The sequence below is a fragment of the Melozone crissalis genome, unplaced genomic scaffold, assembly GCF_028551555.1.
Source record: "Melozone crissalis strain CALT ecotype California unplaced genomic scaffold, PUWL_Pcris_2 ptg000042l_1, whole genome shotgun sequence".
Taxonomy (NCBI): domain Eukaryota; kingdom Metazoa; phylum Chordata; class Aves; order Passeriformes; family Passerellidae; genus Melozone; species Melozone crissalis.
The window spans coordinates 31,409,723-31,426,630 of record NW_026535820.1 but is presented as its reverse complement, the minus strand read 5'-3'; the positions used below and the strand labels follow the sequence as shown (position 1 = coordinate 31,426,630).

The 16,908-nt window shown below is 40.8% G+C and overlaps 1 protein-coding gene across 1 annotated transcript in view; it reads right to left on the bottom strand.

Annotated features, from left to right (window-relative positions):
- Positions 1 to 7,101: 7,101 nt before the first annotated feature.
- Positions 7,102 to 16,908, bottom strand: part of NR4A3 (nuclear receptor subfamily 4 group A member 3) — a 31,340-nt gene continuing 21,533 nt past the window's right edge. Inside the window, exon 8 of the mRNA XM_054284594.1 lies at positions 7,102 to 12,312. Within this exon, the coding sequence (XP_054140569.1) occupies positions 12,050 to 12,312 (263 nt within the window). The 3' untranslated portion in view covers positions 7,102 to 12,049. The remainder of the gene's footprint in view (positions 12,313 to 16,908) is intronic.

Genomic DNA, 16,908 nt, shown 5'->3' with positions numbered 1-16,908 from the left:
TGAGGAGAACTTGGTACAATGGGCCCCTTATTTCAACTGGGAGTTCGGCAGGCTACTCCTGTGTAAATAATATATGGCAGTAAGATCCCAAAAAGTACCCATGGTTGTTCTTAGTTCTATTTGATGCTGTGGCTGTGCAGCAGATCTAAAAATTCAGCCAAAGTACCCTGACAGCAAATGTGTCAATAAGCGTCTATTAATACTATTGCAGACCTGTAAGGAAAGAACAGGAATCACAGAACCACAAAATGTCTTGGAATTAGATGAGACCTTTAAAGATCATCCAGTCCCACATCCCTGTAATGGGCAGGAGCACCTTCCACTAGACCAGGCTTCTCAAAGTCACGTCCACCTTAGCCTTGAACATTTCAAGGGATGGGAAGTGGCTTTTCATCTAAGCCTCCTTTCTACATCCAAAGCCTGCAACCAGGTCTCTGTGGAGCCTTCTCTTCTCCAGGCTGAACAACCCCAGCTCTCTCAGCCTCTGTTCACAGGACAGTTGCTCCATCCCTTTGATCATTTTCATGGCTCTCCTCTAAACCCTCTCTTACAGGTCCATGCCCTTCTTACACCAGGAACCGGACAGAAACTGGACAGGAAGAGCACAGACAAGACCCCAGTCTGGGAAAACCAGGTTAGTTTTAAGCCAGATGAGTTTCTTGCTGTTTCTCCTCCCATTCACACGATCCCTGCCCCAGCCCAAGGAAGGGAAGGCACTGCAGAGGGAAGCAGTGAGTGTGGGGTGTTGGTGTCCCTGCTGCTGGCAGTAGTTCTGCTGTGTGCAGGCCACACCTGCAATGCTGCAGCCTAAATGATGCAATTGCCCAGAGAGAACCAGGCCTTTCCTTGAGCTGCAAGAGTAATGTAATATGGAAAAGTAGAGAATGCCAACACCAAATAGTATTTACCACCATATTTATTAGATTTTGGGGATTTTCCCTGCCCCTGAAAGCCTAGGGACCTTTTAGTGTTGCATTAACAACTCCATCTCATGGGAAGAGAGGCTGATTTGGAGGCCTGGAGTAAAACAAGCTTTTTTGAAAAAGTCTCATATTTCATAAGAGAATTTGAAGATTTCATTTAAGTTCATAACATATATTTTTTATTTATATATTATCTATTTTTATCTGTATTTTCAGTTTCTCAGGTTCAGCCATCCTTGTTAACTTACCTTTCACTGAAGGCTATAACTTAGGTCCAAAGTGAGTGTAACTGTGCAGCTGAACATGTGATGGATCCTGATTCTCTTTCCAAAAGACTGAAACATGCCAGCTTGCCCAGTGGATGGAAATACTTTCCACTGTGCTTCCCTCAAGAGATCAGTTTAAAACAGATCATCGTTGCTTCTGTAAAATTTGAACCCAGAGCCCTCCAGCTTTGGCATTTTATTTTCATGATTTAAATTTGTTCCCCAACTCCTTAATTTCAAAGGGCCAGCAGTCTACCAGAGTTTCCTTTAGCAATCAGACAAAAAGCAGATGTGCAAGCTAAATATTGCACAGCTCTGTACAGCAGTCAGGAAACTTCATGTAATAAAATTATTCAGTGTGGAAATTCTTGACTGTGGCCCAGTTCACAAAGCTTGCAAAAAGCCCTGTCATGAGTTTTGCCATGCCTTTTGAAATTAAGGATAGGGGGAACAAAGTTAAGTTATGAAAATAAGATCCCAAAGGCTGAAGGGTTCTGGGTTCAAATTTCTCAAAAGCACTAGGACTAGGTTTTAAAACTGATCTTTGCAGTGAACTGCAGCAGGAGGCAGTGTCAAAAACCGGGCAAGCTGGCACAGTCCAGTCTTTCCTCAAAAAACAGGGAGGCAAACATAAACTTCTGACGCAAAAGGCTTTTTTTCAGTTAAAGGCATTCTTTAGATGTTAATGTCAGCTTTCTCAGCGTCTGTGGAAATACAGAGCTCCTTCCAATGGTTCACTTTTGACTTGAATGTCCAATCTAAATTTTTTTGGTTTTTTAACACATCGTACTGTTTATTTGAATAAGACATCCTTATAAAGTATAGTAACTTTTCCCTCATTTCAACTATAACCTCCTACAAAGATTCAGTGATTTACCATCAAGACCAGCTCTCAATTCCTTCATACTTTATGAGATATTTTTCCAGAATTTAAAGTTTTTTTACCACCCCATCACATAGGGAAAGAAGATGGTGATCAGACTCAGAATTTATTTTTCAAATACCTATTTTCCATTAATAATGTAAAAAATCCTTTCTGTCTTAGAAATAAATTGTATGATTTCATCTGTAACAAAAATTATTCAGGTGGTTCCATTATTTTCTCTTTCTATCTACTAATTTGTAGTGTCTTGGAGTATAAATATACTCTAACCAATTTGATTTGTCATATTCCTTTCCAAATTTGATTTTCTCTCCTTGGTTTTGTTTGGATGTCTTTTTTATTGGGAAGACAGTTTGCCAACCAGCTGGGACTTGTCCTCAAGCTAGCTGCAGAATGGGAATATTTTACTTTGAATGGTAGACACTTCTCATTCTTACCCTGAGCATGTACAATGAAATAAAACCTCCCCTCTTCTGGTGATGCCATCACAAATTTACCTTCTTCCTTTATTAGCAAATGAATACATTTTGTTTTTTGAGAGGCTCAAAAGTTCACTGCCCACACAGGGCTTGATAAGACTTTTGAGATAAGACTTTTGGGTGCTAACTCAATTGGATGACCATAATACATGATTAGTCATAGAGCCATAGAATGGTTGGGGTTGGAAGGGACCTTAAAGATGATCCAATTCAAAACTCCCTGCAATGGGCAGAGACACCTTCCACTAGACCAAATTGCTCAAAGCCCCATCCAACCTGGCCTTGAACAGCTCCAGTGATGGGGCATCCACAACTTCTCTGGGCAACCTGTTCTAGTGTCACACAAACTTTGGAATAAGGAATTTCTTCCTAATGTCTAATATAAATTTATCCTCTATCAGTTTTAAACCATTGTTCCTTGTCCTATCACTACACTCCCAGATAAGGAGTCCCTCCACCTCTTTTCTCTTGACCTTCCTAAAGTACTGGAGGGCCACAGCAGGGTCTCCTGAGGCCTTCTGTCTAGCATGTGAACCCCAGTTCTCTCAGCCAGCACTCATGGGGAAGTGTTCCAGCTCATGGGGAACTCATGGGGAAGTGTTCCTGCCCCCAGTCATCTTTCTGGGCCTATTCTGGCTCCTCACTTGAGCAGGGCCATGTCCTTCTTATGCTGGGGGCTCTAACCTGAACAAATATTCCAGGGGAGTGGAAGATCACCTCTCTTAACCTGCTGGCCATCCTTTTGATGCATCCCAGAGTACTGTTGTCTTTCTGGGCTGTGAGCACGCACTGCAGGCTCACATTCAGTGTCTCATCCAGCAGTCCTGCTGGGTCCTTCTCCACAGGGCTGCTCTCAGCTGGCTCATCACCCAGCCTGTATCCATGTTTGGGATTGACCCAGGCACAAGAGTTTGCACTTGGCCTTGTTAAAGGCCATGAGGCTCATATGGGCGCAGCTCTCTGTATTATTGCATAACAAATTAAGTGTCCATAAATGCTTTTGATGTACTTGAATTAAATTATTTAATATGATTTTTTGGATGTTCACAGAACTTAGGCTTCTGTGAACAGAAGGTTTGTAGTCCACTTTGAGTAAGATTTAGCATCTACCTTTAAAAGTATCTTGGAAGAAACAGCTAAGCCTCCACACCTTTCCTTGCTACTTTTGCACATGTTGAGGTAGAAGCCAGCTGGTTGTACTGAAACTTGGACTAATTTGAAGTGGAAGAGATGGAGCTTAATACAAATGCAGGTAGGACTGCAGTTGCTTCTTAACTGAGTGTGTGAGAGTGTATAAGAAAGGTGGCTGCAAATCAGAGGAGGTATTAACTGAATCCTGAGGTCATGTGGGAAAAAACTGTACACAGACTGAAGAAGTCAATTGTTGAAGTAAGGTATAATGAGAAATGGATAAAAGAGGGAAAATTATATGGGATTGCACTGAAAACATTCCAAGTTGCCAACCCTAATTAGTGTTTGTGAAAGCCCTGACTGTTGCCATGACAATAAATGTGATACTACAAATGCAGCATTCTGACTTCTTCACAGGATCAAGCAAAGTTGGAAAGGAGCAAATCCCTATGTAAACATCAATATCGTCAATTAATTAGGAAACACAGCAAGATAAATAATAAGAACCCATGAAAGGTAAATTAATTTCTGTTTTCTGCCTGCTATATTTGAAAGTTTACTCAGTATCAAGCATTTCTGTAATTCACTTTCATTCTACACTAATGTTTTATCACAGACTACTGTGGAAGTTTCATGAAGAGATTTTTTTAATATGTTATTTAGCAAGTTAAAGACTTTGGCTTATTTGAGTGATTCCAGCTTCTTTAAACCATTTCTTTCTTTAAATGTCACTTAGCAAGTTTATTTATTTATTTGTTTCTTTGAGACAAAATTCCACCTAAATAAGCCCCGAGGTCTCTGTTCCTTTTAGGAAAACTGATAAACAATCTAAAATGGAGCTGGTAATCCTGAGTGCCAGCGAGTGGCATATACAGGACCACTGGGGGATCAGGTCCAGCCAACATGGGTTTATGAAAGGCTTGACCAACCTGATCTTCTGTGACAAGGTGACTCCCTTAGTGGATTAAAGAAATGTTGTCCAGCTAAACTTCAGTTAAGCCTTTGACACCATTTCCCACAACATTCTCCTGGAGAAACTGGCTTCCCATGTCTTGGATGGGTGTATTCTTTGCTGGATGTACAGCTGCCTGTACAGCCAGGCCCAGAGAGTAGTGGTGAATAACATCCAGCTGATGGCTGGTCACAAGTGGTGCTCCCAGGGCTCGCTCTTGAGGCCAGTTCTGTTTAATAGGTTTATCAGTGATCTGGATGAGGAGATCAAGTGCACCCTCTGTGCATTTGCAGACTCTCACCAAGTTGGGTGGGAATATCAATCTACTGGGTGGGAATATTGATCTATGGAAAGGCTCTGCAGAGGGATATGGACAGGCTGGATTGATGGGCTGAGGCAACTCTCTGAGCTTCAACAAGTGCCAGACCCTGTCCTTGGGTCACAACATCCCCAGGCCGGAGGCTGGGGGCAGAGGGGCTGGAAAGCTTCTGGTGGAAAAGGGAGTGCTGAGTGACAGTGACTGAGCAAGAGCCAGAGTGTGCCCAGGTGGCCAAGGAGGCCAATGGCTTCCTGGCCTGTGTCAGGAATATGAGGCCAGCAGGAGCAGAGGGGGAATCATCCCTGCGTACTTGGCACTGGTAAGGCTGCACCTCAAATCCCTGGGTTTGGATTCCTCAGAACAAGCATGACATTGAGGTGCTGGAGTGAGTCCAGAGGGAGGCAATGGAGCTGGTGAAGGGTCTGGGTGGGAAATGCTTCAACCAGTGGCTGAGGGAGCTGGGATTGTTTGGGGAGAAAAGGAGGCTCAGGGGTTGTGGCAGCAGCTCTCTGGCCACAGAGAGCAACAGATAACTTTCCCAGGCATTGTCCTGGGGAAGGCTGTGAGAAGATCAGAGAAAATCATGAGAAACAATTCTTATCTCCACATGCTGCACCTGTGGTTGTGCACATGTGGAATGTTTTATGGAAATTTGTTTACCAAAGGGTGATTTCTTAATTGGACACTGGATGGTGTTTTGATTCATTGACCAATTAGGTCAATGCTGTATAGGACTGTCTGCAAGGGGATGAGTTTTTTAAGAAATATAGTATAGTATGATATAATATAATAAAGTGATTGATCAGCCTTCTGCAATCATGGAGGCAATGCTAACTATTACCCAGCTGGGGGCCTGTGACAACAAGGGGTGACCTCATTGCTCTCTACAACTGCCTGAAAGGAGGGTGTAGCCAGGTGGGAATCAGTCTCCCAGATAACAAGTGGCAGGACAAGAGGAAAAGGCCTCAGGTTATGACAGGGAAGATATAGATTGGATATTAGGAAAAATTTATTCACTGAAAGGATTGTCAAGCACTCAAATGGGCTGTCCATAGGAGTGATAGTGTCACTGCCTCTGGGATATTTCAAAGGCAGATGTGGCACCTGGGGACATGCCTTTTTCATGGATTTGGCAGTGCTAAGTTAACTGTTGGACTCCATCTTAGAGTCTTTTACAACCTAAATGTTTCAACGATTCAATGAAAATATTAAACAATGTGGAAAAAATGCTTTTTTTCCCCCATGGTCTTATCTTTGGCATGACTTCAGAACCTTGTACTACTTGAGTAATTTCATTATACACACATAAGGCTCTTGCCATATACAGAACATCATTTATATCTGTGCTGTGCTTTAACCCCAGCAGGCAACTCAGCCCCAAACAGCCACTTGCTCAGTCTCCACTGGTGGGCTCGGAGACAGAATCAGAAGAGTCAAAGGGAGAAAAGTCTTGGGTTTCTCACAATAATAAAGACAGGTCAATAGAGAAAGCAAAAGCTGCATATGCAAGCAAAGCAAAACAAGGAATTAATTCATCCCTTCCCATGGGCATGCAGGTGTTCAGCCATCCCCAGGACAACAGGTTTCTGTCATGCTTGCGACTTGGGAAGGCAAATGCCACCACTCCGAATGTCCCCGCCTGCCTTCTTCTTTCCCCAGTTTTTATTGCTGAACATCATGCTCATGGTATGGAAAACCCCTTGGGTCAGTTGGAGACTGCCTTGGCTGTGTCCCCTCCCAAGTGCTTGTGTACCCCCAGCTTTTATCACTGGCAGGGTGGGGAGCAAAAAGAGCCTTGGCTCTCCGTAAGCTCTGCTCAGCAGTAACAAAAAAATCTCTTTGTTACCAACACTGCTTCTAGCACAAATCCAGAGCACAGCCCCACATCAGCTACTGTGACAAAAATTAACTGTATCCCAACCAAAACCAGCATAAGGTGGAATCCCATGCTTCTTTATACAGAAAATCCTAGATTTTGTGGGGTAAGGTCAGAATCTTGATCTCATTTGACTTTCACAGCCATATAACAATTTCATGTATTTAAACTCCTTCTGTGATCAAACACAGCCACAACATTCCATATTATGAATATAGGCATAAAGGTGACTAAAGCTAAAAAAGAAAACAGAATAAAATTTGCTATAAGTGTTTCCATTTGGTAAACAAGTTTCTTTTACTTTTATTTGACAAATCACCGCATTGGTAATGCTCACAAACGCAGGTCTGGAATACAATTCTCAAATATGTCCTCTGCTGCTAAGAATTTGATTAACTGGCACCCCATTTATTCAATTACTACATCAATAGTTTGGCATTTAAAAAAGTTAATCCTTTTTGTCCATTAGTAATTATTGTTTAATCCATATCTTGCAATATTCCTAATGTTTGACTTCATTAATTTAATAAAGGACAGATAAGTATTTCTTTTCTAAATACTGTCTAGTTTGGTTGACAAAACATGTGATTGACCATGATTTTGAATAGTCTCATGGATGACTTCATAGGCAGGGTAAAAAAAGTCAGTTTGAATACCTGGGTTATTTTGAATTTGTCAATGCTTTTATCATGTTTTTATAATTTGACACAGTGGCAGTATAATGGAAAGAAAAGGAAAATGAAGTAAGAGCATTCACTGGACACTAGCTCAGCAAAAAGAAGGTTGTAATCTCAACTCTATGACCGAGATGCTGAATGCCCTTGGGTTGGCATTCTCCTATTTTATTTTTTCTGTTTGGACTGGAGCTTCTTGTGGGTGGGAACTGGAGGTGCTAATTAGAGTAGGTAGCAAAATGGGGTCCTGATCTCTGTTGTGGCCTCTAGGTGTTGCTATAATACAAATAATTAATCAAAAGACATGTTTCAGTGTCCTCAGAGGGTGTTGCCAATTTTTCCCAGAACCACACTTAATTTTATACAATTAAACCACTCTGTCTCCCTCCTTTCTACAACATAACTGAATTTTTAGCTTTGTATATTGGACAAATGAACCTGAATGCAAAAAGTAAAAGTAGAAAAGCTGTAGAAAGGGATTTGACTCACCTCTAGTTAAAGTTCCTCAATTTTGGGTGCCTTTGTGACAGTCTCTTGTCCAAGGGTGGCTGTTACTAGAGGAACCTGCTATAATATTCCTGACTCAGCCCAATCTTCCACTGCCAAAAACAACTTTTGGGCATCACATCTGTTAGCAAGGCCTCTGCTGCTGATGTGTTTTAGAGGTGTAAGCACACAAGGCATACATAAAGACAGAACTGCAGATTAGATCAGGATATAGGCCTGTTCTCAAGTCTAAGGACACAAGACCCTAAAATAATTACAAAATTAAATACTTGTAAGTTTAGTGAGGATAAACTTCATCTTGTAGGGTGAAAGTTCAGACCTTGGTGTGGCTTGATCTCAAGATCTGCATATTTTGCTAAAGAGGGAGCTAATATGCAAAACTTACTGTCATTATCATTAACAATCTTAAGATTCACAGTTAAAATTTTAAAAATATGGCATAGAAAAAAAAAACAACAAAAAACCTCGAAAATAATTTTGAAGAGTTAGCACAACCTTTTGTTTTGTCACATTTCCAGGACAGGAAATGTGACAAAACAATCCTGCAGCCCAGCACAGCACATCATTTGATGTAGCCTCCAGCCGAGCAGCTCCTGCGGAACAGCGCTCGCGGAGCTTTGCCGGAGCCATCCGTACTCACGGCAATGCCCAGAATAGCAGCAGATGCCCCTCCAAACTGCGTTTGTTGGAAATGCATTTGTAGCCAAACAGTTTTGTCTGGCAGGGGATAAGCCATCCCTCCTGCAAGGCAATGGCACGGTAAGGAAAGGAGCTGGAGGGGCATTGGAAGAAAATGATGCAGGTGCCTGCTGGAGCGATGCCTTAGCAGGATTTACTGATGCACAGGGGCTGAATATGGGATGGGAGCTCTGTCCTCTTCCTGGCCAGACATTGGTGCCATGAGCCCTGTAGCCATCCACTCCCTCCTCTGCAGCCTCATCAGCTCTGGATTAACAACTACAATCCCTTTTTGTCATGGAGGAGAAATACAGTGAGGGGTGAATAGTCTCTGTGCTCTGGTCTATATGTGGTTCAACCTCTGGGACAACCATGATCCAGCTCTCAATATCTAACTGAGATTGCATAACCAGATACTGCAGGCATGTATTTATATAAAAGCTATTTTAATCAAAAGACTAGCCATTAAATTGCCAGTGTTCTTAAGCATGCTTCACCAATTTTTCCACTTTTAAGACTCAAGTAGACAATTTTTTTAATGTTTTATAAATGATAAAAAATTCACATCAGATTTTAACAGAATTAAGCATACTTATTCAACACACATGGGGCCTCTGAAAAAAATGTTATTCAATTTAATAATTTTAATTTACATTGTATATGTACATGAGCATTTCTTTCAACCCACAGGTTAACACCACAAAAAAAAAAAAAAAAAAAAAGAAAAAAAAGAAAAAAAAGAAAAAAAAGAAAGAAAGAAAGTACTGTGGTTAGCTGAGTGAAGAAACTCTTGAGACACTGTTGTCTGAAATAAAAGCAAGGCACTCTCCCTTAACACCTGATATATTCCTGAATTCTGCCTAGACAAAGGCATGTTCACACTGAGAGAGCTCTAAGAATAGTAGTAGATTTATTCTGCTTTAACTCTTTCTTTTACCACTGTGACAGGTCACCGGTTGTACTCTAGGATGAATCAGTGTATTGAAGTTGACATGAAGGACAATTCCACAGATGATGGGATTTGGGAGAGTATCACAGCTAAGACTGTCTATGGAAGACTGGAGGACACAGACTACGTGAAATCTCACACGGGGCTCTTAACCTGCTTCCTCCCACTCACATTCCACTTAATAAATAAACCTTGCTCAACAAAAAAGCAATTTTACTGTACTATGCTGATTTGCTTCAAAATCCTTGATAAGGGCACGCTCGCAAAAAGCTCCTGCAAGCCCTTGTCTGGGTGGTGCTCAGCACCTGGCAGGATTTGTCCTTAGGTAAAAGTAATTTCTCAAGGGACCTTGTGTCTTACACAAGGAGGCAAAAGCAAACATTCTTTTTTTGGATTTTATGTCTGTATGTTCTTGTATGCGCACATGTGTGTGAGTGTGTATATATATATATATGTATATATATATATTTAGTATATACAAAAGCAAATTCAGTCAAAATATATTTGTCTTGCTGGTCAGGCTTGTTACAGCAACCTACAAGAAACATTAGCTTCTCTGATATTTAATTATGCTATTATGTTTGCACATAAGCTTAAAAGTCAATACAAAAAGCAATACTTCTCCAAATATTATCTGCAGGTAAACCAGAAATATTAACTATAGTGATTAGAAGTCTGTTTCCCTATTGACACTACTATAAATCTTGATATAAGAATAATTTTTTCATAAAAGCACATCCAAACATAGTAAGTGATAAAATACCAGATTACTTTTTGAAAACCATACAGTGACTCGATATCTGGGTTATCCTTTGCAGCAATTAGGCAATTCATTTGGCATCTGTTTGATTGTATAATTTAATTTCCATATAAACAGCATAGTTTAAAAAAAGACAAAAGCTAGAATGTTTAAAGCTAACAAAAGATACAGTGACATCAGGTTGACATTCAAAAATTTCTTTAGCAAAATGACCAACAAAATTTTGACTTAATACAGTGCATATAAAGTTTTTTAGAACTGAACTTTTTAAATATTATTTGAATTTAGCAAAACATGAGCAAGATTTTAATATCAAAGTGCTAAACAGTACTGCCTTAGAAGTCACTGCAAATAAACCGTAAAATAACTCTGCTTGTGATTTGACAGATATTTTATATACAAATGGTTAATAAAAAGACACGCGCACACACACACGCACACAAATATAGGTATATACATATATATACATACACATTATATATATGTATATAGTTTTCCAACTGGTGTATCTGAGTCAGTGTGAACACCCCATTTAGTTATCATGTGTAACAGGGTTCCCATGAGCTGGCAGTCATTGCAATAAATACAGGCAAAGCCATTACAATATACCATGCATACAAACATTTATACAAATAAAGACACTATGCAACAAATTATCTCATATTAATATGGCATCAACAGTATAAACATACAAAAAGGAGTACGAACACGGAATGTTTAAACGCAGCCCACTATATCCTTCCTAGCACTTACATTCATACTATTTTACAAGACTTGCTTGTTCTTGAAAACCATCTTCTGTCTGTTTACTAACGAGTTGCTTAGAAGTGTTAGAAGTCTAGAACTGAACTATCCCTGATACTGACCCTGTATGCTCCAATCACTACTTACTCGGGTTTCCTTAGCTAAGGAACAACTGAGCCACAATTGCTCCCGTGTCTTCCACATACATTTGTCAATAAGTCACGCTACATGGAATCAAGTTTGGAAAACTCTGTCAGGTAAGTTAGTGCATGTAATTTTCTCCCTTGATTTCTTCTGTTTGTTTTCCTAATAAAATAAATTAGTTAATAAACGAGACTTAGTAAGACAGCACTTTAAAAAATTGCACTTGAACATGGGAGCTAACAGCCATTGTCATTTTGCTATATTTGATTTGTATGAAATGTTTAATTGAATGTACTTTGCTAAAAAAGTGAAATTTTGATTAGATTGTGCTGATGTATGTGCCCTTGATGCAGGAAGTATGCTAAAGGTATCCTCACAAAACACATACTACCCTTGCAAACAACAATTTGCTGTTCTTTCAAACACAGCTTCTACAATTTTACTCCTCATAGACCATGAGGTGTTAAACAACAGATTTAAAACAGTCATGTTAACCTTTTACTGCTGCTGGGATAGCATTGTCCAAAAGTGCCATATTAGCCATTTAAAAAACCCAAATCACACGAAAGAAAACAAAGAACACAACCCCAAACCAGTAAGCCAGTAAGTTTCAGGCCTCAGGTTGTAAGGACAAAGCGCCAGAAAAGACCTCATGTTAGACTCGGAGCGGCTTTTCTGTTAGGTGAGGGCAGAAATGTTAGCTGTAAGTCACGATCCGTTTGCCTGCTCTGGCGGGCGTTTGCCTCTCGGGAGGGTGGTTTGACTCAGAAGGGTAAGGTGTCCAGAAACAGCCTGTCGACGATGGAAGGGGCTGGCACCAAATCTTCCAGTTTCAGGTAAAAGATGCGCTGCAGTCCCAGTGTGCAGAGAGAACGCAAGTCAGCCAGAACACCCAGTACCTTCGGCTCTGCAGACTCGAGCGGTTGTCCTTTGTTTTGGCAACTGAAAGTTAAGTGATCTTTCAAACTGCTTGTGATCTTGTTGCATAGCTCTTCCACTTTCTTTGGTTCTTTTAATCCATGTCGTTCTGCAAAGCCAGAGGAAAGAAACCACGTCAGCATCCCTATCACAAATGCATTTTCTTAGGTGTAACCCAGGTGCATACTCTGGAACTCAGAGCAAAAAGTGCTCCGAGACAGTAGATTTCTCAGAACAGCTGGGGTTACATGGAGCCAGTTAACCTTTCTGCCACACAAAATAAGAGAGGGCAAGTGCCCTTTTCTCTTTATCTACTAAAACAGGTGACAGAGATGCTCAGTTATGATTGAAATTCTCGTACAAGGACTCCAAGCATCCTGTGTATCTGACATAATTTTCATGATATGAGGCAGAATTAATTGGGTGATTTTGCAGCAAAACCATCACAGGAGGTGTTTTGGAGATTTCCGTGCTTCCCCACCAGTTGTGAATGCTCAATAACTATGGCAACCATTATTTATTCAGTGAATTCAAGTGGCGATCAATATCCTTAGCTAGCTCCATCAGCGCCCAGCCTAGAATTCCACCAGGAATTTGCAGACACTCTTATAAGAAACTAAAGGCACCTTACTACCCTTTGTTATTTTGATCAGCTGCTGCTTTTTAGTTTATTCATCTTTAAAAGCTCTAAGATAAAAGAAGCCTGGAAGTTAACTATTTTGCTTTGAGTGAGCAATGCCTGAACAGCTGCTATGTTATCCATCACAAAAACCTCAGTGCTCCTAAAAGGAAGGAGAGCTGGGGTTTGTTCCCATTCAAATATCTTTTTAAAATACAACAATGATGTTAAATGCATTCACAGTTCTTTAAGCATAAGTAGAATTAATCAGATTTGTGATTCATTAAAAGCAGACTTTTTACTGGGGAAAGAATTCTATGTTGTTTGCTATCAAGGCTCAGTGGATGAACTAAAGTAACAGAACAAAAAAATTCAGAAAAAAATCTCAAATTTGTGGTGCATTCATTTGTCTCTGACTTTGAAACACACAGGTAAGTAAGAAATGGCTTCACAGCAAAGTCATAATAATTTACATGTGAAATAGAATGGTGCCAGATACAGTAATCAAAGAAAATGCAGGTTATATTAAGTCAATTAGATATATAAAACAATGACAGCAGTGAATAAGGAGAAATTGTGGCAGTTCTTGTGTTTGATGGTTTTGAAGTCATCTCCTTCCCTGGACCTCTCTCCCATCCCTGGCAGCCAGCAGCCACATTGTGCCCACTGTCCCCAAGTCTTGTTCCTCCATGCCAGGAGGAGCAAGCAATAGACATGTCCTCTGTCTGTCCCCTAATGAACAGTGAAAAGAGTACAGTTCTCTCTACTTCCAGAAGCAGAAGTATTGCCTGCACCAAGCACAGTGGTGCCTTGCCCAGGCCTGTGTATGTAAACTCCTTGCTCACCACCTGTTTTGGCTTAGATACTCTGTACAAACCAATAAAACAGACAGGACTCAATGAGGGCAGTCAGAAATGCAAAGGTCTGGTTTTCCACTGATATTCACCCATTTTACACATTTTTTTCCAACTGTATTTACTTAGGCAGAGTTAGCTCCTGAATAACACTGGTTTGGGATCAGAATCAGAGATGTGCAGACATGGACATCTCTGTCCAGAATTTACTGTGCTCTATCATTTAAGTACTGCCAATCTGCCCTGTTGTTTCAAAGCAACACTTATCCAACCAGTGACATCTGCTTCAGACATCGTTTTCACCTTGCAGGAATTAAAAACCCTAGGCATTCTAAGTGCCTTGTTTACATTAAAACATGAGAAGTCAATGAATATTTAAAGCCTTTCCAGTAAATGGTGTATAGAGTAATTATGTAAGCCTTAACTATACAGGTCACTGAGAGTAAATACTTAGGCAGATTCTGCCATTAAAGATCTTGGCAGATAAATATTTTATACATGTTGGAAGAGCTGTAGGGCTTTTTTTTTTTTTTACCACTAGCCTACTGAGAGAATCTGCAGGACATTAAATTAATCTTGCAATCTTTGAAGAGTTCCCATCTTTTAATCTGTTTTGTTTCCTAGCTGTGTAAGTGAAGATATTTTTATAGATGTAGGGAGCTGCAATACTAGAATGGAACCAAAACCTCACTACAAATTACCAGAGCACATTTTCAAACCACTGCCTCAGTAGGTGGGTACCTTGCTGCAGAGTATGAAAAATTATCTCTGGCTCTGGAGCATGCAGCAACTTTGTTAGCATTTCCAGCCAGAACTAAACAGCTTGTCTCCCACTGACAAGTTCAGAAGGTTTCATGAAAAAATCATGTCTTTCGTGAATAGCCATGAAATGTAGGAGGCAAAACACTATGTGTGCAAAGATTATCATATTAGCAGCCTTACCTTACATAACAAAATCGTGGAAATTCAGAATTAAGAGATACTCTGTCCTTAAAGTCTGGTGCTACAATATCAAAGCAGTCCCTGATAAACCAAATTGTCCTCCCCTGAGTGAATTGCCACACAATGGCCTTCACTACTTGCACTATCTCCATAAGGGTTAATCCCTCATGCCTGGAGCAGCCTCTAGGGGTTTCAGTCTTAAACTCCTAAGGCATTCATAGAAAGGCAAAGCCATTTGTGTGGAAGGACATTGCATGCACTGGCACTGCCACTGCAGTCTCCGGTGGTAGAACACAACTACTTTCTGAAGACCACACGCATCTAAGAATAGGCCCCTCTCCTTGGTAGACTTGAGGCATCTGGGGCCTAATTTGCCCAAAGATTTAGATTGAACAGGGCTCAAACAACAGGAAACACATTTTCTTGCCTTTTTCAAATGCCCAGTTCTGTGTGTACAAAGAAAGACCCACAGTCTTTCTTATACAACCTAGAGGGAGCAGCACCAGGCCCCTGTGGCAAGGGTGGGCAGTGGCACTGACACCAAGGGCCTCTAAACATTCACTGTCTTCCACAGGATATTCTTATCCACATGGGAATGATAAGGCCAAGATTTAGCCCAAGAAGTACAGCTGGTCAAAACAGATAGATTTTCTTTAACTGATTGAGGAGATGTGTAAATATTATCGTAGTCGGACTTTCTTATAATGACAGAGGCACGCGTTAAGTGAACACCGGATTTCTCAGCCTGTAACAAACCAAGATTGTGTTTTAGGATATAATTGATTTTTGCAAGAAAAATGGTGATTTATGGCAAAGATGCTGTCAAAATGACTCATCAAAAGTCTTACCTCTAAAGCTCTGCAAACTTAGCTTATCCTGGTAAAACAGCAAGTTTTTTACACCTTTTTCCTTTTCCCAGGAAGCTGAATGTGGTTTTGTGCTATCATTACATTGATCAGCAAAAACTCAACAGGAAGAAAGCAAAGACCCTAACCTCTGACCTAGGTAGATCATGCCAGGGTCAGGCAGACTGAGCACTACTTTTACAAATTCCTCACTTTACACTATCTGAGCAAATGCATCTCAAAGAGTGTGAGTACCTCAAAGACCCTGGGCTCTGCACTCTGTGTCACGGGGTATCACTTTTAGTCTCAGTTAATTCTGAGGTGTCCAGAAATGCAACAGATGAACACTGCAGGCTTAAAATAGCCTCTTGATTTTCTTGGTTTCAATGTAGTTATGTGATTTTCTCTTCCCCCTTCACATTTCTCTTCCCCTTCTATAACTCAAATAAGCACAAAGCTCAGTTGCCTACAGCTTTCTCGCGCACACGCTGTTACACAGCAACATTGCAACTTGGCTGATCCAAGAGTCTCCTTTCCTGTTGCAGTCTGGCCCACATTTATCCTGCCTAACTCAGACACCTCACAAGGGTCCCCAGCCTTGGTGCACCGACCTCTCAAACTCCTCCTCACATCAGTGTAAGGATGGGCATTTTTAGAAGATTATTACAATTTTAGGTGCATGAATCATCTTCTGGAGGTGCCCTGTATTCTCCATCAGCTGTGCAAGGTACCTGAAGTCAGGTGAGATGAGTGGCCACACAGAACACCACAGTTTGCTCCCTCTTTTAAGAAAACCACAATATAATACAGAGACTGCTGGTTGCTGTGGAAGTAAAGAGTTCTTGCCTCAATAAAGAGGTGGGAGTGAAAAAGGAGGAGTGAGTACTTTACTTTGACGCTGACAGTATTTCCCTCAGCTAAGTGGCAGGGGGAAGGCAGACAATGCAATCTGGAGGGTTTTTTTTTTTATAACTAGCTCTCCTACACTCCTCCAGTCTGCCACCTGCTTGTATGTAGACCCAGCACATGAAGCACCCACTCCAGAGGATATCCTGGCAAGAGAACTGAAGGATATCTGCTGCTGAAGAGTAGGTAAGTCTCGATTCCATTGGGAGGTTGGACAAAGTCATGTTCAGAAGGCATTGCAGCAGTCGTACCCTTTTTAGCCACACTGGTCTCATCACTGTTTCTTGGTATGACTGATGGTGCTAAAAATTGTGTTTGTAAACTGGAACAGAAAGCCCAACAGCAGGAAGACAAACACAAACTCCTAATTAATTGAAACCTCACAATATTCTTCAGTGGTCTGGTGCCAGTCTAACAAAGCATTAGGAGTGTGAATAGGCCCAATATATACAGTGGTTGTGGGCTGGTCTGTAACACACTTAAAATAAAACATATGCTGAAAGAGCTTGGCTGAATGAGGGTAGCATGCTCTGTACTCA